The sequence below is a fragment of the Triturus cristatus genome, chromosome 5_2, assembly GCF_964204655.1.
Source record: "Triturus cristatus chromosome 5_2, aTriCri1.1, whole genome shotgun sequence".
Taxonomy (NCBI): domain Eukaryota; kingdom Metazoa; phylum Chordata; class Amphibia; order Caudata; family Salamandridae; genus Triturus; species Triturus cristatus.
In genome coordinates, this window is record NC_140588.1 from 139,448,148 (window position 1) to 139,474,185 (window position 26,038).

General features: G+C 47.1%; 1 protein-coding gene across 1 annotated transcript in view; it reads right to left on the reverse strand.

Moving 5' to 3' along the window:
* EXOC3 (exocyst complex component 3) overlaps positions 1–26,038 on the reverse strand; it is a 239,946-nt gene that overhangs the window by 186,951 nt on the left and 26,957 nt on the right. Inside the window, exon 5 of the mRNA XM_085606914.1 lies at positions 18,073–18,190. Coding sequence (XP_085463040.1) covers positions 18,073–18,190 — 118 coding nt within the window. The remainder of the gene's footprint in view (positions 1–18,072; positions 18,191–26,038) is intronic.

Below are 26,038 nucleotides of genomic sequence, written 5' to 3' on the forward strand. Positions count from 1 at the left end.
CACCGCGGCTCCCATGAGGCGTCCAGGCCGCGGGGCCGACATGGCGGCAGCTGCCGGATGGTGAGTGCCCCTTTTACATTAGCGCAAATCTGACGGGCGCTGAGATTCCTCAACGGCTGACACTGCATTACTGGAGCAGGCATTGGGAGCTGGAGGAAAGTGGATCCCTGCCCCTACTCACCGCGCGGACAGCGGATCGGCCGTTAGCGGCAGCGGAGATCTGTGCATAGTTCACGGGGGACTGTCATATTGGCGCGCGCGGCCCCGGGGACAGAAATATGGTGCACGATACGGAATTGACCGGCTAAGTGTGGCTGCCACTCGTTATCAAAGTGAGGACCCAAGCATAAATTGTGTGGAGGGAAGAACGCTGTGCAGGATACGGCTGGTGCCATACTGGTGTGTAGTGGGGACTTAGTGGATGGTAGATACCCTACATAGAGCCACTGTGCATCGCTTGAGCGGGCAGATCTGCGGGGAGCGCAGGCCCCTGTCATTGTTGTTTGGCGCTTGGCAGTGTTGTGGAGTACTGGTTGTGGAGTGCTGGTTGGTGGCGCAATCCCCCGGCGCTGAGAGCAGAGTGCAACGTAGGTAGGTCGACGATCTGTGGAGACAACTACCCCTTGCTACCATCTTCCCTGCAGAGGGCCTGCCGCGCCTCCTGCAAAGTCGAGCACACCTCGATGGGGAAACTAGATGTGAGACATCCTCGTCTCACCTTTGAGGCGAAGAAGGGAACGCGCCAGCCGGCAGCGATAGAAGAAGATGGCGCAGACGGTTTGCCGCAGGACCCACAGACCATGCAAGGAGAAGACATGAAAGTGATCCTCCTGGAAATGAGACAGGGCTTCGCCAGGATTGCGGATATGGTGGACACACTGAGCACGCGCATGGACGCGATAGCCCACAAGATTGACGGACACAAGACGCGTATAAAGGATACTGAAACGCGCATCTCAGAAGCCGAAGACACCATGGCCTGCATTCAAAACACAGTGACGGAAATGGACAAATTGCTTAAGATCATAGCTGCCAAAAATGAGGATATTGAAGCAAGGAGTAGGAGGAATAACATTTGCGTACTGGGAATACCGGAAAGCGCCAATATGGGCAGGATGGAGGACTATATAGAGAAGTTGTTGATGGTGGTGGTGGGGCCGGAAGCCCTCTCCCCTCACCTCCTCGTCGAAAGGGCCCACCGATCCCTCGGGCCGCAACCTCCCCCCGGCAGTACGCCAAGACCCATCATAGCGCGCCTGTTGAATTACAGAGATAGGGATGCGGCCCTGAAGGTGGCGAGAGACAGGGCACAGCTACATTTTGAGGTGGTGCCATTCACCATATACCCTGACTTTACCCCGCATGTATAAGAAGAAAGGCGCAAATTCCTCCCAGTTAAACAAAAACTAAAGCAGGCGCAAATCGATTATGCTCTTCTCTACCCGGCACATCTCCGAGTCACCTACCAGGGCAAACAAATGTTTTACACAAAACCTCAACAGATCGAAGATTTCCTAAAACAACTTCAGAGATGGAAGGCTGCTGCTGCTGCTTCACCGGACGATTCGCCATGATAATGCTTGCGGAACATGGATTGCTGAACATTAAGATACGAGGATGCTGATAGCTGCTTCAGATATTGCGTTGCAGTGGCACGGCAGACACCTGCATTACATGACTCTTTACCCCGGGAATACATGCTGGTAGGGGCGAAACCTACTTGCTACTGGGACACGAACTTCAGAAACAGCCAGACACCCTCGGCGTCAGTTTAGGGACGTGCTCGACAGCATAGATGCCCTGAATGACGTGAGGTACCCGTGGGCCACCTAGCAGGACTTCCCCTTAAGGGAGATCCCCCTTGCTAGTTCACTCTGGCTATTGGCTAGAAATGTTCACAGAAATGTTTTGTTTGATGGGCAATGGGGCGGTGGGAGGGTTGAATGCAACTGGCATGATTGGGATGCTTCAGTGGGAGGGGGAGGGGGGTTTTGGGACTAACAAATGTTTGGTTGGACTTAACACACAGCATTACTTTTGGCACAATAACTCACTGTTTGATCAATGGTTTTTATGCACAGCTTTGCAACATGGAGGTTATCGCATTGTCAGTAGGTATGGGGGACGTGGTGGATAGGACCCAGTTGAAGGTAGTATCGTGGAACGTCAGGGAACTGGGGGACCCGCGAAAGCGCAGACAAATCTTAGCCTATTTGGATCGTCAGCAGATACGTATTGCTCTGCTTCAAGAAACTCATATCAATCCACACTCCTCAAATACGTTTGCTAGCAAGTGGCCTGGCAGTAGAATATTCTCCTCCTACTCCTCCTATGCTCGCGGCATGGCTATCATAATCAAAAAGCAGACACCATTTGCATTGCCAGGGGTGATTACGGATCCATATACCATAGCATGGGGGCATCTAGGCAGGGAGTCTATCATGATAGCAACATGTTATGGCCCTAATGTCGACACTTCAGAGTTTTTCACCACTGTCTGAGGAAAAATTATGAATGTAGGATCCACCCACATAATCTGGGGCGGAGATTTCAATGTGGCCCTTAACCCGGCTCTGGATAGGTCGAACACTGCAGCACATCACTACAATAATTCTCAAGTGACATTAAAGGGGATTCTGGATGAGGGAGACCTGATTGATAGTTGGCGATACCTGAACCCACAGGTCAGGGAGGGTACACACTTTACAACGTATGCTGGGACATGGGCTCGCATAGACTACTGTTTGCTGTCCAGGGGTCTGGGATCGGTTCTTCGTAGCGTTGAACACTCCGATCGTACATTTTCAGATCATTGCCCAGTGAAACTCACGCTCACACCCCCGGGATGTGACACACCCAGACCTAGCTGGAGGTTACAACCTGCTGCCCTGCTGGATGCAGTCTTTCAGAGTGAACTAGGGGAAGAGATTCAGGACTTCTTAAAAAAAAAGAAAGGGGGCGTTGGACAGCGTGGAGACGATATGGGAAGCCCTCAAGGTCACCATCAGAGGGTTCTGTATCTCCAAGAGCTTTGGCGTCCTTAGGGATAACAAGGGCACGCTAAAAAAACTGGAAACAGACTTGAAGGCTTTAGAGACGCGAATGGTGAAGGGGGAGACAGGACAGGTGCAGAAAACGTCTCGGGAGAAATTGACTGAATAGGAGGATACTGCGGCATGGGAGGTGAAGGTCAAGGACGGTTTTGGGTGGCCCGTAGATATGGTGAAGGGGAGGAAGGCGCTAGAGGGCGCCAAACAAGATGGCTGCACATAAGTGAGGCTCTTGTGGCTCGGGCACTAATCCGTCTCTAATCCTTGCCATCCTGGCCCTATAACTCAGCAACAGTGGCCATATTCGTGTAGGGGACGTCTGGCGGGGAGCTGGAGACGAGAGCGAGCGGATTGCTTACCCTGGAGTGCCTTATTTCTGGGAGGCGGCATTGCGGACCCGCGCTGGACAACATGGCGGCTGGTCGGGGTGCCTGAGCCGGCTTCGCCGAAGCGGAGAGGTTGGATCCTTGGTGTGGAGCCGCTGGTGGGGGTGCGGAGCCTCTGAAGGTGTGCAGTGTGGGGTTGCCCCCCCTCCCCCCCTGTTACTGCTCGGGGGCTGCGCCTGCCGGGCCTCGGCCTGCCGCGGCGGGACCCTGCGGCCCGATCAGCGCGGAGGAGACTGGCGGCTGCGGGGCGCGCGCGCTGAGGCACGCAGGCCATGCGAAGACCAGTGAGCGGATCCAGCCGCCTTTGACCCCGCGGTAAGAGCGCTGACTGCCTGGGGCGCCGCGCTTGGGGCCGTGTTGGGCAGGCGGGTGCGGGCGGCGCGTGTAGGTGAGCGGCGCCTCGCCCCCGCTGCCTGCTCATCGCCGGAGAATGGGGCGGCAACTGGCTCGGCGCTTGCACCGCGAGCGGGGCGACTGCGGTGGAGGAGGGTGCGGGCGGCGGCCGACCGCTGCATAGAGGAGGAGGATCTGGCAAGCAGGCTGCGATGGCGGCCTGCTGATGGGCTCCTGCAGCTGATAGGATTATCGGCCTAATTTCCGCGCCCCCTGACACTGGGACAGTTCTGCGGCGTTGCCTTGAGCTGTGCCTCCGGGCCTGCATCCTGAGGGGTCGGAGTGGCGGCAGCGGCCCGCGGGGACACAGACGTGGAGGGCCCGCGATGCTGCCCTCCGCCCGGGACACGGCCTCCAGGGTGACTGTCTGTACCGGCTCGCGCCCACCCTCAGCCCAGCTATCCACAAGGGAGGCACAGTCCGGGTGAGGCTACCCATCACGAGGAAGAGGAACATGGGGGAGCAGGCGGAGTGGTCTTGAGAGTGCGCGGACCACCCTGCTGCGCCTTTGGAAGGTGAGGTCGCCTGCATTGCGATTTACATTTGGGGCCCCACACCACTTCGACCAACTGATACATACTTCTGTGCCCTGCCCAATCTCTATTCCTGCCGGAGGGCCACAATGGGGAAACCGGAGGGCAGGCAGGCGAAGCTCTCTTTTGACACCCGTAAGACGCCTCGTTCCCAAACAGGCCCGGATGAAGACCCTGTTGAGACCCCGGCCCCGTCCACGGCGGAATTGAAGGACTTGCTTCTGGTCATGCAGGAAAGTCTGACGTCAATCGCATCCAAAAGGGACTCCATGTCGGCCAAGATGGACAGGTTGAAGTGTAGGGTGGATAAGAATGAGGATCGCTTTGCTGAGGCTGAGAGGAGAATATCCGACCTTGAAGATACATCCTGTGCCGCTTCCGCCCGCGCCCTCGAAATGGACAAAGTGTTGAAAGTGATCGCCGCAAAAAACGAGGAGTTGGAATCGCGCTCTCGCAGGAACAACCTCCGCATTTTGGGTGTACCGGAATCCACGGACACCGGAAGGATGGAGGAGTATGTGGAGCGCATGCTCATCGCGCTCTTCGGAAGAGAGAAATTCTCGGAGGTGTTTGTGGTGGAGAGGGCACACCGATCGCTGGCGAGCCGCCCTCCGCCCGGGGCTCCCTCACGGCCCATAATAGCCAAGGTGCTGAACTACCGGGATCGCGACACAGTCCTTCGACTGTCTAGAGAGAAGGCCCGTCTCACGCACGAGGGAGCAGTGATCTCCATATACCCGGACTTCACCATGGCTGTACAGGAGCAGAGGCGCAAGTTTCTCCAGGTCAAGAAGAAGCTACAGCAGCTTAACATCCCATATGCCATGCTATTCCCGGCCCGCCTGAGGGTGGCTTCCCAAGGAAAGATGCATTTTTTTACCAACCCGCAGCATGCTCAAGACTTCATCAAGGCTCTGCCTAAATTGCCCGAGCACCGCAGGTCCCCAGTGCAGCAAGAAGAGAACGGGAGAGGTGCTTCAGCCCACAGTAAAGGGATACTAGACAGTACCCTATGGATGGCCTTGCATGGCCCCGTTGACTATTGCACCCTGATTTAACCCGTTGGAACTGATGCAATCAGGCCTACGAAATGCATCAACTTCGCTGCCAAAATGAACCTTAGGTATTATGCCCGAGCACCTTCGCACATGCTAGGTGCACCTGGACGTCCTCTGGCCGCCGCCCATCAGGTGACCCCTTTTGTCTGAATTTGAGATTCCATGGAAGTAATGTCATTTCATTGTCCCCTGTTAGGACTGGGGTATGGGAGATTGTTAGGGAGGGGTGTTGCACAGCTGATTGGGGTTGCTGTTGTGGGAGGGGGAGGGAAAGGGGTGGGGGGTGTTATTGTTTTATTGTGTATATCACTGTCATGGCTCCACATGCGACTACATCACCACACAGTTATGCCCACAATGACCTATGATAGCATTGTCTTTAATCTGAATGGCAGAGTCTGACCACAAGGCACTCCAGTTTAACTTTTTAACGTGGAATGTGAGAGGCTTGGGTAACCCCCGAAAGCGCCGGCATATCCTGGCCTACTTGGATCGCCACAATGTCCACTGTGCGATTCTGCAGAAAACTCATCTATCACCTAGCCCACCCCCCGCGTTTGCTACCCGTCGGGCCAACCATAGAGGATTCTCGAGTTATTCCTCATACGCACTGGGCACTGCCATCCTGATGAAACGCACATTCCCGTGCACCCCCATGGGCTCTTACGCAGATCCACAAGGCAGATTCAATTTAATGTGGGGAAGGCTCGCAGCGCAATCCATCACTATGGTGTCATGCTATGGCCCTAATTCGGATGATCCAGAGTTCTTCCGGGTGCTGGGGGGAAAATACAAGATGTGGGCACCACACACTTATTATGGGGATGCCATTTCAACGTGGTACTCAATCCTAGCTTGGATAGGTCACACCCGCAACCACACCACTACACAACAGCGCAAATGGTCCTTACTAATATGATCGCAGAGGGAGACCTAGTAGACCCGTGGAGACTGCGCTACCCCCTGACACGCCAAGGAGAGGGATACCTAGTAGACCCGTGGAGACTGCGCTACCCCCTGACACGCCAAGGTTCTTGCTACTCCTCCGCTCACGCCTCCTGGTCGCGCATAGATTATTGGTTGCTAGACCGGGGCCTGGCAACGTGGGCATCGCATATAACTTATCTACCCCGCACATACTCGGATCACTCTCCTGTGCTGTTGTCTCTTACCCCGCCTCAGGGAGGGTCCCCTTACCTGTCATGGCGACTCAATCCACTGTCGTTGCTGGACCAGGTGTTTAAGACCGAGCTGGAGCAAGCGATATCGGAATACTTCCTTCATAACACTGGCCCTGTCCCTCAATATTCTACACTATGGGAAGCTTTCAAAGCTACCATACGCGCTATTTGCATAGCAAAGAGTGGAGGGGTATTACAAGATATTCGTAATACACTCCGCAAGACAGAATTAGCCATCAAACAACTTGAGTCAGAGATACAAACCCCACCATCCCCGGCGGCACTGGCACGATTGCATACGCTGCTCGCAGAGTATCAAGAAACTGCTGAGCAGGAATGCAAATTCAGAGGGAAATATCACACAGCTCGTCAGTACGGAGAGGGCGACAGGCCGAGGCGGGCCCTAGCCTCCTCCATACGACCCCCACGCTTTACAAATACAGTCTTAGAAATAGAGGATGAGGACGGGCAGACGCATAGGGATTCCTCGGCCATTCTTGCCGCATTTAAAAATTTCTACAAACAGCTATATGCTACTCACCGCCATGCCCCAGTAGATTTTGAATCATTTTTTGAAGACACCGCCATAGCCTGGCTGGGTGATGGCCAACGTGAGTTCCTCCTTGCATACCACGAGGATGAGGAGATAATATCCGCTATTATGCAGCTACATTCTGGCAAAGCTCCGGGGCCAGATGGCCTTCGGCTGAGTTTTCTAAGATGTATCGACACTTACTCATTCCTGTACTGCGGCACGTGTTCGAGGAGGCTCGAGAAACCGGGATCCTACCCCGTACAATGCACGAGGCGCTCATTATTTCCCTACCCAAACCTGGTGAAGAACCCATGCATCTAGAGTCCTACCGGCCCCTCTCCCTTATAAATGTAGACGCTAAAATCCTGGCCAAATTAGTTGCAAATCGCATTAGCCCCCTTATGCCAGCACTGGTTCTTCCCGATCAGTCTGGCTTCATCCCACACAGGAGCATTGCCCATAACTTGTGCACGTTGTTCGCGCTGCTGCAAGACATAGATCCCGCAGAAGATGCAGTTGCTATCTTCCTAGATGCCACTAAGGCATTTGACTCCTTGGAGTGGGATTACCTATCCTTTGTCCTGGTGCGTACAGGGTTTTCCCCGCCTTTCTTGGCCTGGATCAATTTGTTATACACAGGGCTCAGAGCGTCCGTGATGGTCAATGGCCTACGCTCTTCCTCCTTCCCACTGGAGCGTGGCACCTGACAAGGCTGTCCCCTTTCCCCCCTCTTATTCGCTTTGGCAGTTGAACCCCTTGCCGCGAAAATAAGACAACATTATCGCACACATGCTATCATCTACCCAGAGAGACAGATACTTATCTCATTATATGCTGATGACCTTACCCTATACCTGCGACACACAAGCAGCAGCCTGAATCCAATCTTACGCTTATTCGTTCTATTTGGTCAACTGTCAGGGATCAACCTAAACTGGTTAAGTCGCAGATCTTTCCCCTCACAGACTCCACCATGCGGTTTGTACCAGATTATCCCCTCACTTGGTGTGCCGACTCACTCAAGTATCTGAGGATTACTGTCTCTCGCAACCGGGAGTAGCTCATGAGAGCAAACTATGGACGGGTGTTAGAATGCGTTACTGATAAAGTTACGGGATGGATTACGATGCCCCTATCCATGGCCGGTAGAGCAGTGATCATCAAGATGATCATCCGACCTAAACTCCTTTACTTATTCGTCAATATCCCCTTTGCCCCCAGCCGGCACTTCTTCTCGGCTATTAAGTCTCAATGTATCCGACTTATATGGGGTGGAAAACAGGCTCGGCTCAGATGGGAAACGCTTATACGACCCTTCTGGGCGGGCGGTTTCTCGGTACCGGATATTGAGCTATATTATAGCTGCGCCCAGGCACAATTCGCTGCCTACTGGATGAAAACCCCCCCCCCCTTCATGCCTCATTTGGCGATAGAAGGCGGATACATGACCCCCACACCCAGCACTGCTTATCTAAGCGTCCCCGGAGTTCCTCGACATCTTGCAGCCACCACCGTCCAGTGCACTGTCGGTGCATGGGGCGATCTGGCCAAGGTTACCCAATACAATCTACTGTATTCTCCGCTCCTGCCCCTTACTGGACGTCAGGATCTCCCAGTTACACGGGAGGGGGGGGGGGGTCGCTACAGCGGGACACTGCGGACATACTGGACACGTTTACCTCACATTATAAAGAATTGTACACCACGCAGCACGGTGGGGCCATGGAGCTGGATGACTTCCTTGAGGATGTAGCGCTCGGGTGGCTGGGTGATGCACAGTGGGAATTTCTTCGCCTTCCTTTTGAGATCGACGAACTCAGGGAGGCAATAATGCAGCTAAAGAGTGGGAAGGCGCCGGGTCTTGACGGCATTCCCGCTGAGTTTTATAAATGCTACATCAACATCATGGCGCCGGTCCTTAAGGAGGTCTTCGAGGAATCATTGGAAATGGGCACACTACCCCCATAGATGAGGGAGGCCCTGGTCATATCCCTTCTGAAGCCCGGTAGAGCACCTGGGTCCTGTGATTCCTACAGGCCGATGTCGCTTATAAATTGCGACACGAAAATATTAGCTAAGGTGCTGGCTAACCGATTGACTCTCTTGATGGATAAGCTTATTTTACCGGATCAGTCGGGGTTCGTCCCTGGACGAGCCACCACTCATAATCTTCGCACCTTGTTTTCCTTGCTGCAGAACGTGGAGCCTGAATTCCCGCTAGCCGCAGTTTTTTTAGATGCCACGAAGGCATTCGACTCCGTGTAGGGAGATTATCTCTTCAGGGTACTTCAGCGAATGGGGTTCCCCCTCTTATTCATCTCATGGATCAGATTACTATACAAACAACCCACTGCCAAGGTGCTGATAAACGGACACCTCTCTCCCGCTTTTTCCATCACAAGAGGCAAACGGCAGGGGTGTCTGTTGTCCCCACTTTTATTTGCCATAGCCATGGAACCGCTGGCCTCTAAGCTCCGCCAACACCACCAAGATAAAGCTTTTCGCTGTTGCTTGCGCCAAGTTTTGATTTCACTATACGCGGATGATGTGACTTTATATATTAGAAATCCCCAGCAAAACATCAACCCCTTACTGCGGGAGTTCCTTGTCTTTGGCAGACTAACCGGAATTGGCATTAACTGGGGGAAATCTCAGTTCTTTCCTCTGACCTCAGAGGTCCCTTGGTTTGCTCTTGACTTCCCGTTAGAGTGGTGCAATACTGATCTTCGCTATTTGGGCATAAGGCTGGCTGGGGACAAGGACAGCGTTCTGCGACTCAACTACGGCACAGCTATCACGCAAGTTTCTGATAATATTACTCGTTGGATCGCTTTGCCTGCCTCTCTTGTGGGCAGGGCTTCTCTGATAAAAATGGTGGTTCTACCACGGTTCTTATACCTCTTCATGAATATACCATACTACCCTGGCTCCTATTTTTTTTTAAACTCTTCGCACCGAATGGCTTAGATTATTGTGGGGAGGCAAGCAACCGAGGCTCCAGTGGTCCATACTCACGAAGCCCTATGCTCAGGGCGGGTTTGATGTTCCAGACTGTGAGGTTTATTTCCTTTGTGCGCAAGCATATTATGCTTACTATTGGATAAACCCCCCCGCTACATGCCGCAGGTGGCGACGGAGGACTGGCTCGCGGATCCCATTCCTCTGGATGGGGTTATATACTCTCCTGCTCGCTCCCGTACAGAACCACCCACCACGGTTACAGGTACGGTTGATGCATGGCATCGACTCACAGACATTCTTGATTCCCCCTTTCTATATTCGTTGCGGCTTCCACTGTCTTATCACCCCTGCATGCCACTGTTACAGGAAAAAGGCTTTCATAAACTATGCGAGCGGATTAAGGTAACTAAATGGGGTGACCTTTTTTACAATGTTATATTCCGCTCTTCTGACCAGTTATTTCAGGGGCTCCGACAGGGAATTCGAACCGTCATTCCAGAATTCCCGCGGGAGCCAGCAAATTTTCTCCCACTACACTAAATGCTGGGATCCACGGATGGAAAGCACCTAGTATCTAGGCTTTATAAAAGCATACGCACACAGCAGAAGGGGGTCATCACTTCAGACCGCGCACAATGGAACACAGAGCTAGGGAGGGAGGTGACCGATGACCAATGGGAATACTGCTGTCTCCAAACACCACAAATCTCAGCCAGCTGTAGATTGAGAGTAATACATTATAAATTCCTGCATCGCTTGTATTACACCCCCGCTAAAACATATAGGCATAAATTGTCTGATAATGATAACTGTGAGTGGTGTAGACGACCGGGGGGCTGGCTTCATACATCTAGCATGGGAAGGTGCAGGAGTTTTGGGGACAGGTCTTTGAGGCACTCGAGAAGATGACAAATATCACATTGGGGAGAGACCCTCTGATGGCCCTGTTGGGGTATACTGCACAAATACCTAGGTCATATCGTAAATTTCTTACTGTGTCGTTCTTGTTGGCCAAGCGTAGGGTGGCCTGCAGGTGGGGACGGGGGCGAGCCCCGAAATTCAAAGATTGGCTGGCAGACCTGCTATACTGTCAGGAGCAATTGGCTGTTTATGCTGAGCTACTCCCAAGAGCTTCCAGACCTAAGGATATATGGGGCCCACTGAAAAGCTATCTCCTCCAGCGAGACTCTGATGGGTCAGACCCTCTGCCACTGAGAACTGATCAATGTCTGTTGACTGCAGTATGATGTTCCTTGTGATTATATGCAGTACCTCCTATTATTGTTACCTTCTCTTGAGGTGCTACGTGGGGGGTTGGGTAGCGGGGCAGAGCTAAGACATGAGAGACGTGAAGATGACTAATTGCCGAAATGTGCCTTTGTTACTGCTCCAGATGTGCTGTCGTTGTGCCCTCTTGTACTTGCATAACCCTATGATACACATATGTTGATTGGGTCTTGTTTCCCTGATGTTTCCAATGGTGTTGCAAAATAATGAGTGAGTATATAATGACTGTAAGTCGTAGGTTTTGTCTCTTATACTGTTTTGGACACCCGAAGCTGTAACGGTTTCTTATACATGATGTAAACCAATAAATAAAGGTTTAAAAAAAAAAAACTAAGTGGTCAATATCCTCACGCTTGAAGCACAGTTTGCAAGCAGGCATCATGGTGAGATCCTGCGAACAGTTAGCTACAGGTAAATGTCCCCAAAGGCAGAATGCCAAAACAGAATGAGATATATAGACTTTTCGCCATTTGGCTGGGTGGGGGGGATAGATCTCATCGAGGTAACCCTCAAAATTAGGGACAGGGTTACAGGACAGAAATATAAGTGACAAGGAGCCACGATTAGTTGAGTGGGGCCACTTGTCCACTATGACGCTCCAGTAAGCTGTCTGACAGTTATGGGGCTTATTGCGCTACTGAAGATGGTGGTACTCCCATGCCTCCTTTATCACTTCACAAACTTAGCATTGCATGTCAGGCCAGCGCTATTTAAAGGCTTCGAACGAGATATGTGGCAATTCATATGGCACGGGACACGCAGCATGGTAGCACTAACCAAAATGTACCCCCCCCGGCCGATCGAAGGGGCCTTTCGCTACCCAATATGGAGCAATATTATCTAGCTGCACAGCTCCAAAGGGTAGCAAGATGGCTACTTGGGGGACACTGCCACGCAAGAGCCAGGGCTCACCCACCCCCATTTAGTAAAGCTTTTCCACCCAGGCAGAAAAGACAAATCACCTACCCAATTACTAGTAAGGGTGACTAACAACCGTTTCCACCTCTACGAATTACCCAACGGGTCACCCAATATGCGCAGTCTCTCCCCATACTTGGCACGCCCAGGCGACACCAATCAATTATTGGCGCAGAGCTTTCCCAATGGAAGGAGGCGGGAATACAAACTCTAGGGGACTTATACAGTGATGGTCAACTGTTGCCATTCGAAATGCTCATTAAAGAATCAGGCTTACCGCAGGGCCAGTTTTTGCTCCATGCGGAGGTGGTACATGCGCTGCGCACGTCATGGGGAAATATAAAGCAAGATCCTGTCACCCATTTAACAATACAATATCTATATGAACTAGGAACGGGACGACATCCCACCAGATGGTTGGTGGACGCCCTGAGAATACATGCAACACCACCAATCCTTTCAAGGTCACTGGGACACAGACCTGCAGCGGCCTAGCACAGACCTGGAATGGGAGGATACTCTAGGGAGCCCCATACGCATCCCCCGAAATGCCAAATTCTGACTCATTCAATACTACATAACACACAGAGCTTATTTGATACCAGCCAAAATAAATCAGTATTTCAATCGTAACGATGCCAAATGCCCAAGATGTGATGTGATAGACGGAGGCCTACTACACATGCTGTGGGCCTGCACAGCTATCAAATCGTATTGGGAAACGATCACCAGACATTTAGCCCAATGCACGGAACACACACTAGATTGGTCATGGGAGACATGTATATTAGGTCTATATCAGAGGCCCAAAAATTATAGAGTGACGACCCGCTATATGGACCTGGGACTTATAGCAGCCAAACGGCTGCTCACACGATGCTGGAAATCCCCTGAACCCCCAGCTGCAAAGGCCTGGTTTCAATCACTTCTTTGCTGGGCACAGGCCGAAAGTAAAGCACTTTGTCACGAAGACGTGGTGGGGATACGGAAGCAACCACTGGCGGCAAAGTGGGACGCGGTATTGTCAGACTTTCGCGCATCCTGGCAGAGCTACTCCGAAACACTAGACAGCGCGTCAGAGCGAGATGAGGGGTAAAAACTACTAAATCATGTAGAGCATGCGGCACATTGTAAAACAAGCAGTAATCAGTAGGTGTTGCAAATAGGGCTTTAGGTATGGTATGCGCGTCACACCTATTCAGGCTACATGAGGACTGCTTAAGAAACTAGAGTGATGACAGGGGCGTGTATTAAGGAACAGCAATATTAAAAAGATGAAGGCGGGCAGGCAAAACACAATAGCGATACATAATGACTGATATGGTGTGCTAACTTAATTGTTCAAGAACAGCAGGAAGAGTAAATGTACTATTTTCCTTGTTATATCAATGTTATATGGCAGAATGTTTAGGTCTAAATGGAATGGGCATCACAACTACTGTAAACACGCTAGATATGACTCTGGGATCAGCCATCGAGGGAAACAGTACTGTGAACTTGCCCAGGAAAGTCTACATGTGTAATTGAAATGTGCTGTTGATGTATGACCGGATATGTGAAAAACACGAAATTCAATTAAAAAAATGTGAACAAATTGAAACTCCAGTAAGCTGTCTTTAAGAAAGTCTTACAATTGGGGGTGATACATTCGGGAGCGAAATAAAAGGAGCACAAACCCAGTTTTGCAAACCAGTTCTTAAGATGACTGAACCACTTAATCTTGTTGCCTGTATCAAGGCTCCTAATTTCAAAGACATTCCTTCTGTACAAGTCCAATACTTGGGTGGACCAGAGTCTGGTCCAATAACGAAGGGGTCTTAAGGCAGCCAGATATTCTATGCTTTTTTGGGGCAGTATCAAAGATAATAGGAAAAGTGGGAGCGGACTGGGGGAGATTGAGCAAGGATTTAAGGAACTTATGGGCACATGCATCAAGATAAGGAATTGCGATTCCTTAATAGCGATTTTTAAGGACTCGCTACTTAGGAGTCGTAATTCCTTATGCATGTAGGTTTCGCAAAATTAATAGCGATTCATACACATTCCCGAATAACGATTTGCAATTTGCGATTCGTTATCAGGGAATGCTTTCCCATTCATTCCTATGAGCCTAGAGGCGCATAGGAATGAATGGGAAAGCATTTGCAATTTGCGATTACCAGATAGGTAAGCGCAAATTGCAAATGCAATTGTAAGGGTGCTAGGAGGCCTAGGGCCCCCCGATGCACCCCCAAAAAACTTAAGTGTGCACATGCTGCGCACACACATGCTTTAAGGGCATGTATATGCACCACATGGCACTATTGCTATTTTGTGCATTTTTCTAAGGATGTGCAAATTAACATCAACTTGAAGTGGATGTTGATTTGCGATTCCTTAATGCAAAGTCGCATTTTAAAAACGCTTCTTGCATTGCATTTGGAGAATCGCAAATTGCGATTCCCTACATGCATTCGCAAAATAGGTAATCTAAAAATGGCGATTACCTATTTTGCAAATGCATTTGGGTTGATGCATCGCAAATGGCTCTTTACCAGTCGCAAAGGAGCCAATTCTGCAATTCGACCCGTTTGCGACCGGTCAAAAGATTGATGCATGTGCCCCTTCAATTCATTTCATTTTAGTAAGTTGGTATTTGAATGTCCCCACAGCTTAGCACCATAAAGTGCTGCCGTTTGCGTTTTGGTGCTATTAACCTTCAGAGCCAGGGTGGCCACCTGACTCTGAGACATTATGTGCATTTTCACAATGGCAGCCGAAGAAAGAGGAATAATCAGGTTGCTTTTAAGAATCTGGGAGTCCAGGAAAGGGAGGGAGCGATCCTGACCCCAAGGTAGTCAAAGGACGATATCGACTGCAGGGTGTCGGATAAGAGTTAGCTGGCACCTTGAATTTCTATGGGGTCTAAAGGCCATGAGCTTGGTCTTCTGCGAGTAGATTTCCAAACCTCTTGATGAGCACAAGTCATCCAACTTAGTTAAGAGGAGTTGGAGCCCAGAAGGAGTTCTTGAGAGGAGGCGGCTATGGTACGCTAAGAGGAAAGCAGGGATTTTAGTTCCACTCAACTTCAGGACATCTTCCCCCTCCACATCAAGATGGTCATAAACCCCATTGATGAATAGAGAAAATAAAGTATGTGCTAATACACACACCTGGAGCACTCCCCTGCTGATGGGTATCGGATCTGTCATCTCCCCCTCAGGACCCCATCGTACCCTTGCAAAGTCACCCTGATGAAGTCTAATGAGGATGTTTAAAATGTCCGATGGAACTCGCAAAACCCAGAGAACCTCCCAAAGAATACACCTAGGGACCAGATTGAATGCGGTCCGAGGTCAACAAAGGCCACGTACAGATAGTCTTTATATATGATGGTGTATTTCCCTACGATTAGAAGGAAGCAAAGGACCGAATCTAAGGTACTAATCCTACGACGGAATCCAGCTTGGAAGCAATAATTTATCTCAGCAATAGATCACTATAAAAAAAATGAAGAAAACAAATCTGTGGTTTGACTGGGATTCTGTGTTAGCAAAGCACAAACGTTTTATAGTACCAATACCATTTCTTTGGGGGGGGGGGTAGAAGGGAGTGGTAGTGGGCACCCAAAGTCTGATTTATACAAAACAAGGACTGCAGTTAGACTGAGGAAGATGTAATCAGATGAAGAAATCACCTTAGTTTAATCAATCTGAAAGCACTATTTTATAATACCTATCTCTATGAACACATTAAACAAATGTTATCACTTCCACTAATGCTAGTTTGGTGGTAAGTTTCTTGAGTTTATAACTGCCTCGAAACCTTCCTGCTCAAAATAGTGTGCAAAGTGCTAAGAATAAGTAAATGGTGAACAGTGGATTTCAAATATTCATAAAGGACATTGTAAGGTTTCTTGACGGATAGTAGCTGAAGGGCACCTCGTTTTTTTGTTTCCCCCCAAACAATTTATTCTATAAAAGAAATAGACTCCATTGTACTCCATGAGGATCAATTGTGGGTAACTAGAAGTTTTCAACAATGTGCAGCTGTGGAAAGAAAACTGGAGAGGTAGACATTAGATCTCTGCTGGAACATTCTGATGAAAGCTGTATGTTGGAAAATGATGAAGCAGGCATAGACCAGTCTATTACATCATGTTTAGGATTGGAACATGCTTATTGAACTAAAGTTCCTAAGTTAGTAACAGGTTATTGGAAACAACTGTTTCTTCAGCAAATCGACCAGGTTCTATACATCATAATCTGATTAAGGTATGCCCTACCGATAGTGAACACTCAGGGTCTGATTCACAAAGGTAAGCTTGTATTTATGTGTAAGCTTACTATTTTTGGGATATTCACAAACTACGAGTTTAATTTTACTTATTGTAACTTTATGAAGTCGGGCAGAGAACTTCACAGATAGATAGGACAGGTCTATCTTTATATGTGCGGAGTTCTCCACCCCCTTCTGTGGACTCTCTGAAGTCATAAAATTACTATTAGTAAAATTAAACTCGTAGTTTATAAATACCAAACAATAGCAAACTTACACAAATGTGTAAATTTACCTTTGTGACTCATCTCATCAGTTGCTTTGAAGGTTATATGGAAGAAAGCCGCTACACCGTACCTGAATTCGAATCAAGTAAATCCCAACCAGTGTAAGCTATATATTCAGGTCAAAGAATAAATTAAAGTCTGGCTACAGAAAGAAATCAAATGTATCATGTTTTAAAAGTATTCCAAAATTAGAACTAATGATCATGTTTGTAATTACTGTAATTCAAGGTCCAAAGGATGCTGGCAATAAGTTGCATAGTGCCCATGAGTAAAAATCATTCTGAGTTTTAGATTGGTCTTATTTAATTGAAATGCAACTATTGGAAAATGGTGCAGAGTACCACTGTAGGTGCAACTGTGTAGGTTACAGAACTGGAAAAAAGAAAACATTATGTCACATTTTATTTCTATACAGTTAGTACTGGAAAGAACATTTACAGTTTCTAGTTTCTTGACTGGAATGCTTGGATTTGTTCCACTAAAAGTAGCCTGATGATGTATTATGTAGGGTAGTAATGTTTTAAATTTGGTTTCATTATTATGAACATTCTAAACACATCAGTTATGGCGAGGTGTAGATGCCATTGTGTTTTTGTCTCTCGATCACAGTAAATATATATAATTGATTATGCTTTAAGATCTCTAATAGTTATCAACTGATATGTTACATGGTGTATTGCGCAACAACCTGTTTTACCTAAATGATAAAAAATACGCATAATGAAATAGATCAAAGGACACAAAGGCTGAAAAACTAAGCTGCCCCAAAATCTTTCTGAGAATTCAATACATAAACAGGTTGTATTTTAAGAGATTAATGCGACATGTATTCATTTTTCATTCTTTTGCGCATCTTAATTTTTTTAAAGAATTCTTTTTTTCTCAACGGAACTTTATTTTTATTTAATTCGATAATAGATGCTTTTCACTTTGTCTTCTGTTAGTTTGATTCATATCATCTTGCTGCACTGCAAGTTGGAAGACTAAGTTTCTTTTGTTGCCGAATTATTTTGTTAAAGGTTTACAATAAAAAAGAGACCAGAAGCTAATCCGCTCTCTAGAAAAAAGAAAGTGAAAACAAAAGTAACTTTTCCCTGATATCAAAGGAGTCTAAAGAATACCAAATGCAGATGAAAGAACAATATAAAGTTCAACAACTCCTGTATACCAAAGGGCTACATTTTGTTTAAAGGTTCAGATGGCCAACACGACGTACTGTTACTCACAGTGAGAGTAGACATGTATTTGTTCAGAAGCAGATCCACTACGTCGCGTGAAAGTAGAGGCCGTAGATTGTTCACATTCACCTCAGGGGCCAGGTCAATGTGCCCCATCATTTCAGAGCTAGCTCGAAGCAGACCATGTTAACAAGGAACAAGAAAGAAAAAAGCAGAAAGGAGTAAAAACGTTGTGTTTAGCTTTATGAATAGTGTGCAACAAAATAACACCACAACCTTCTTACGAAAAATTTAAGACATCATGTTATTCAGGTTTAACTGCATAAATGTCCTATAAAACAAGTTACAACTCTCTATAAAGGGATTTATTTTTGATGGTAGGTATCCCCAAATCTCATGAGGCATGGTTTAAAAAATGCCCACTACACCCCAACATTCTCCAGATACATTTGCATTGTAATCCCTGCAATTTGTTACTGTCCATTTGTTTGATTACATTTTAATCGCATGTACAGAGATCTTTGTGAACAAACATTTTATGAAAAATATGCTAGTCTGTAAATTTTGTTTTCAGAGATTTTTATACACATCCAAAACTCTTTGGGTTATTGTTGATCCCACTGGCCAACAACTTCAACAAAATTAATTTTAACAGAGCAACTGATTAAACATCATTCCAGTAGATAACCAGCTGCTGCATTTATAAAACTTCATTTGCAACTTTACCAAAAATATTTTTTCCACAAACCTCATGCAGCACTTTATCGAACGCATAGATTTAGCCAAAGATTTCTGCAATTGTATTTTGTTTCTTAAGTTTACATTGATGCCTTTCATGTTTAATTACTCTTTGCTTAAAGCACACAAAAAAAATGGTACTAGAGCTCTAGTCTTGGGACACTCAGACTAGCAGAATCGTGCATCAATGCCCAATCACATTTTTCAACGCGGTGTCATTCCATAATCATACATCCTCCTAAACTGTACCCTTGTCTTAGCTGCATCCAACTCCCCCTTGAAAGCTCAAAAGAAGGTACCAAAGGTCTACAAAAAATCTAGTACTGCCCTTATAATCAGGAGAACATTGGACTGACCTTCATAGGTGGTAGAAAATGTTTGACGGCCACTTAATACAATTTGAGACCTGACCTATTTTATTTCAGATATGGATCGTCCATCTTTAACGCCCATGTAACAGTAGACACGAATAGCATAAGGGAATTTCAATGGGAAATAAAACCAATTAGAGGCATGAAATAAAACTTATGACTAAAGAGACTCCATCAAACCTTCTCTTGACAATTCTGGAAATAACTTTCTAAATCAACAGTTTGTGGACATTTTATTGTGGAAGGTTTTGTGTAATTTATCATACAATGTACAGGTATCAACAATCCAAAAATTATTGGCTAACTGGTAATAGGGCAGGGCATAGCACTTTGCAGTTTATACAGGTATCAGTGCAGACTTCTGGTTAGGGTTATAGTCAGGTTCTAGGCTGCAGAGTTAGCCTGGCATCTCACCTATAGTTTGACAAGCATTTAAATAAACTGCATATTGATTCACAACCCTTAGGTTTTGTCTGTTGTTCCTATGGCCAACTTTACCACTTTCATCTTGGGGACAAAATGTATTTTCCGTCTGTCTGATCATCCCAGCCATACGCCCAAGATCACCAATACAGGAATGTAGCTACTTTTGTTCAGCTGAGTCTGTGATAGGCATTACTGAATAATGCTGCAAGCAGGTTACATTTTTAAGTATCTAACATGGCTGTATATGTTAATCCTTTTGGGTGCTTCATTACAGTACTGGTCATTGTGTAGGTTGTTATGGAGAATTACCATCAAGTTCTTTGATATAATCGTATGCCCACCAAATGGGTTACAAGCATATTGGAAATAAGTATGAGTGCGCTTTAACAATAGGTCACATTTTTAGGTTGTTGTACTAGATTTCACACAGATGGTTTTGTTTATTTTAGTTTTTATATTTGTTATGCTAGGTTCACCCTGTGCCATGTACTTCTGTGATTTTAGCCTATAATTGATGGAGTCTATATTTTATCTCAATAAAGTGGAAATTGGCTACACCTTTACCAATTACAGAGATTGAGTTATCTTGCTAGATACCATGCTGGTCTTGCTGTGATATGGTCAACGAATAATTCATTAGCTTCAAGGTAATTAAGATATACTCTTTACTGAAGCGTACTTTAATTATTCTTGTTTGAATAATTATGATTTACTTAATCTTTATTCAATAATTAATTCCGTTATTGATATATGTGATTTCATTGATCAAAGACCCTGACTGAATTCAGTTTATCATAAAATCTAATCTCTATGGTGACCCACATATAACAACTTGGTTTACAAAATAGGTTTAAGTACTATTTCTCTGTTTCTGTGTGTTTGACTTATCACCAAGAAGAGTATCTCATTATTGATATTGTTGGACTTGGCCCTTCTGGCAAGTTCACCCCTAGAACTTTTTGCATTTATCCTAGCCTTTTTCCTGTGTTGTACTAGTGTTTTTAGGCCTCTAGGCGCTTTTACACTGTGTCCCAGTGGAAAGTGTGTGCGCTATGTGTATGTGTAGTGAGACTGACCTGCCCTCCCATAGGAATGCATGGGGGATCTGAGTTAAGTCCTGATGTGAGAGGAGTGCAGGGTCGAGTTTGGTATGTGCAAACTCGTAAGAGTGAATGCTGCGCAATGATGTGTGCGGCGTTACTGTGACTAGCATAGAAGTGCCACTTCTAGAAGCTGGCCTGTCTGTATAATAAATGTGCAGTGACTGTCTGGCTTGCGATTGGCTGGTGTGTCTGGCTCCAGGAGTCAGGATGGGTCTGCCCCGGTGGTGAATGGAGAGAGCTGCATGTTGACGGCAGGGAGGAGTACACCTGGGACCTGAAAAGGCCTGGGCTTCCCCCACACAATGCTGGCTCCACCCCCTGTGGTGCGTCTAATGTCCCTGGCCTGTCCTGTGAATAGGGAGAGGGGCTGAGCAAAACAAAGTGCTCAGGAACCAGTTGCATCTGGTTCACCCCTTCCATGCACCTTTGGAGACAAAGGATTCTGTGTATAAAAGAGGGGTTGTGACCCCATGAAAATGTTCTTGTTCTTGGACTAGAAACGACCAGGGGCGTGCTGCTGCTGGGGCCCAGAGGAAGGCGTGCCTCCCTGGGCCCTGCCCAGCCCTTGGATGCCTGATGGACTTCCTGGACCTGTTGCTTTCTCCCTCTGATTGTGCCAAGGCTTGCTACAGCCTTCTAGCGCCCTGGGAGCGCTTTATCTTTATTTTGCCAAGAAGAGGAGCGTGTATGCGCTGCAGCGCTCAGCTGCCGTCTTCGTCCCCAGAGGGAATCCCCAGCGTAGGGATTCCCCCGTAATGGCTGCCGAGCGGAGCCCACCCCGCTGATATCGCTGTTTCCAATGGCGGGTGCCCACCCCGCAGTGGCCGCCGCCTCGATGCTGGTTTACGAAGCCGGAGCCCACCCGGCATCGCCGCATTTGTTATATGCGCGGGTGCCCACCACGCGACGTTGCCACTTATTGCGTGATCCTTATAGCAGGAGCCCAGCCTGCTTTATATTTTAAAAAGACGGGCGCCCACCCCGCCTTCTCTGAGGAGCTTTGCGGGTGCCCACCCCGCGTCACTGGAATGAAGAAATCACGGCCGCGGCCCTGGGCCGCGAACTACAGAAACACGCATCCGCCTGACCGTGGGCGGGGCTCCAAGGACGGAAGCAGGAAGACGTCCGGAGCCCGCCCACGGAGAAGCCCCGGTCCCGAGAGAGCAGACCGGGCAACGCAAAGATAAGTCCTGGGTCCTAGGAGAGGACCCAGGTGAAAAACCGTAGTGGGACCGGGGCGAAGCAGGAGTTCCCCGAAGAGCCGAGTGCCGGTCCCAGCACCAGGGAGACCGGAGAAGTCAGGAGCCCGCGTGGTGCAGCCCGGTGAGTGAGGGCTGGGCGGGTTACCTGATGGGCACCTATTTTCCATGAGCGGACCCGCCGTTGCGGGCCGCTCCTACGATTGTGGCCATATTTGTTTAAAGGGCCAGAGGGGCCCGTAAGCATTCTTCCGTGCCCCCATGAGGAGCTGACCTTCACAGCGGCGGCGCAGTTGCGGGCCGCTGCAACGAGGGGGACATATTTGGTTTGAGCGCCCGGGCGCTCCAACAGTGGGGCCATTATTATTTTAAGAGCCCAATGTGGCTCCAACAGGTGACATAGTTAGTTTCAGGGCCTACGTGGCTCCCATGTGTGGCCCCATAATCTGCAGAGCCCCGTGTGGCTCCAACGCAGGAGACATGTTTATTTTCCAGAGCCTAGAGTGCTCTAAGGTGCGCCTGATTTATTTCTAGAGCAGAGTGTGGCTCCAACAGTTGGGGACACATTCCATGTTAAAAGCGCCAGTGCGCTCCACAGTACTGGGGGACATGTTGTGTTTAGAGCCTAAGTGGCTCCAACGTTTTTGGCATATTGTGTCAAGGACCATTTGAGAGCCCATGCCTCATTTTACTTCCATAGCTGCGCAGCACTTAGTGCCAGCTGCAGCGTTTAGGCCCTGTTCTTGTCCCCAGCTGCCCAGCAAGTAGTGGGCAGCTGCTACATTTAGGTTCTGGCGCAACCTGGACCCTAATGTGATTTAGGTGTTATTGTGATTTATAGACTAATGCGTTGGGTGTTAGGAAATCTACTGTGTGTAGTATGATTTGCGCACCCTGTTTTATACCTCTAGATATGATTTCTGCGTAGGAGGTTGTTTTACCTGTTTAGGTTGATGTTAGGGAGGTAATACTTCCCTGTGTGATGTACGCCCCTAGTGTAATTATACTTAGGTGGTAGGGTCTAATGCGTTAGACTTATTAGAAATTGCATAATGTGTTTATGCCCCTGTGATGGATGCAGGATAGGTTTTATACCCGATTCTATTATGATAATGCTGAGGTCATTATTGCGCCAGTAGTTACTGGTTGTGCTCTACAGTGATAATTTGTGTTACAGTTGGTATATGTTCTACATTTCCAATTGGTGATTTGTGCTAATTCGGACAGTGGTCCATGTGGCCCTGGCTTGTGTAAATAGTCCCCTGTAAAATTCTGCCCAGTGCCCGTTGGCACAGTGTAAATTATGTGATTATCATCTAATGTGTTTATTGTAATACAAAGGCTATTTTTTATATATAACCTTGTGTGGAGTTCCTTTTGTGGTGGGCCTAGGGTGTTGTTGCTGTGAGCGCGCGCAAACGCTTTACACATTGCCTCCGGGATAAGCCTGACTGCTCGTGCCAAGCTACCAAGGGGGTGAGCAGGGGTTATCCTTGGCGTGTTACTCCCCAGCTCTGACTTAGAGTGGTGGTTTCTGCCTGGCTTTGGCGCAAGCCTTAGCCAACCAGAAATCCCATTTATGTAGTGGTTTAAATCTTAGTATATGTTTTGAATATCACATTATTTGCAGTGATGGGCTTTTACAATTAAAGAGAAATGCTAGACTTTCCAGAGTAGGGTATCATCTACTATTGACACAGAGACCGAAACCCCACAAATTATTCCGCAGTTTGATGGAAATTAAGCGTCATTTCAAATTGAACAATATATTGAAGATTACAAAGGACATTGTTTTGAGACAGCACATATATGCTGTAAGAAGATGATGTAAAATTATGAGGCTTAAACACTTACTAGAGGGTGGGTGTGTGAATATAAAAAAATATATATGTACATGTGTGTATGTGTGCTAGCTTCTTTACAACCTTCTGTGATGAAATCAAGGAACTTATAGTTTTTCTTATGCAAATACTCTATGAATTGTGCAGAATAAAATATATTCTTATCATCCGAACAAATGTTTTAATAATCCACTTCATTCTTAAATTTTATTTCAGTTTTGCATCAATGCTGAATAATACAAGTTATCGTGGAATGGTCATATACCCATAAACCACAAATAATGTGAAAAATGTGAACTCTATTGCGAAAATTACTATGGGAGCATTTTTTGGTTGCCTTACCTTAAGACATAATAAGATCTGCATGCAAGGCTTCCGAGATACCGTGGCAGCGAAGAGGGGTAAGCCGGGTATTGAACCATATATAAAAATAGAATATAAAAGCCTTCTTTTGTTTAGTGACACAATTACACGTTTTGGGTGAGGGCATAGACAACAGATAACAGCCCTAATAAGGGAAAGGGCAAGTATAGGGGAGAGAAAAATAAATTAATTAAAAAATGTTCCAAGGATGATTGAAGTTCATACACAAATGAGGGGCAGAACCATCCACAGGACAGACACACGCTATACTGTAGAGCAACCTAAGACTATAAGAGGGCTCTGCCACAATCTGTTCGTGTGAGAGGATTAGTTCAAATCCTTATGAATAAGAGCTGAGACGCTGGTTGCCATCAGCGATCATAAAGTAAATAGAAAAGAGCATGGCTTGGTGAAGACAGAAGATAGGAGGTGGAGACCTAGTGTAGAAGAAACCCCTTCCCTAGACACATGGCGACTAGTACAAATAAGAGGCAGCTAAAAGCAATTCTGAAATTGTCAATGTTGCCTCAAAGTAAATACCTATGAGAGCAGAACCGACGATGTTGAAGCACTCAGATAGGTTCAGGTATTTGACATGGAATTTTAAGGGTCGAAGCAATAAGGTAAAGAGAGGATCGGTGATGAAGACACTATTAGAATGCAAATCGAACGGGCAATAATTGTGGGTTCATAGGTAGAGGAAAATATAAATTGATGGCACACTCAGGCTGCACAACGAGGTCAAGAGGAGCAGTAAGCATGGTAAAACACCTGTACCAGTGGTTGGCAAGACATGGAGAGAAGCTCAAGGGTGCTATGCAGCTGTCACCAGGGAAATGAACCCTGCTGAACTTGTGAGGCTGTTATTCTTGTGTGACTGATTTAGTGATGGATGAACAACTGATAGGTTATCTTTCAAGCAAGAAGGCATAGGAAATCCTCCACGTTGAAAGATTTTGTGGAATCCAAGAGTCTGGTTTAATGGGAATCGTGTGACTCACATTCGTTACTTGGAAGCTCACTGATCCTACTCATGACTAGATTACTACTTCCTCCTTTAAGCAATGGCTGGCTGATACACAAATAATTAATATTTAAGTGGAGGTGTCGAACCATCCAATGGTTCTGATAACATTAGGCATACAGATAGGAACATGTTAAGAGGGATGGTGCTTGGATATGTGGGAACTTCAAGACCCTTCAGTAGTGAAGGGCCTTATTGAGACCGTCGAACATTATTTCCTGAAGAATAATGATGCAGTCCAGTCATACTCCACTCTGTGGGAATCATACAGATGGTAGTAAAAGAACAGACAATAGCAGTGATGTCAGGTGAGAAAAAATAGACAAAGTCAGAAAATTAGAGAGTTGGAAGGGAAGTAAACATATATAGAGAATAACCTCAACAAAATGTAGGGTCATACTAGAGAGAAACACATAGGTAAAGTGGGCACAGTATAAACACTAGCTGGACACAAAGGACCAACTTGACTCTGTGACATAGGCCAGCGCTTCTTAATCTGGGGTCTGCACACATCTGGAGGTCCATGGACCCCTGAAAGCTCACAATACCTACTCTGAGGGTCCATGACTTATGAAAATTAAATATTACCAGATTATTAAAATATATATATATATATATATATATATATATATATATATATATATACACATAATAAAGCAAAATCTAAATGTAACATTTTGAAAAGTTGACTTCCTTAGCTTTATTTGTAGGTGCAGCACAAATACAGCAAGCAGACTCTAGTACTGACAATTTATGTTGTTGGTACTTTCTACAGTTTCAGAATAAATTGGGAAATGTAAGTGCTATACCCACTAGGATACTGGCAACCTATAATTGCCTTGCCATTGCAGACAGGGGGGTTTCAATATCTAGGAGCTTATGTAATTTGAGATGAAGGGACCATCTATAAAAGTAATCTGGGGTCACAGCTTGACCACTTTAGAGCAGA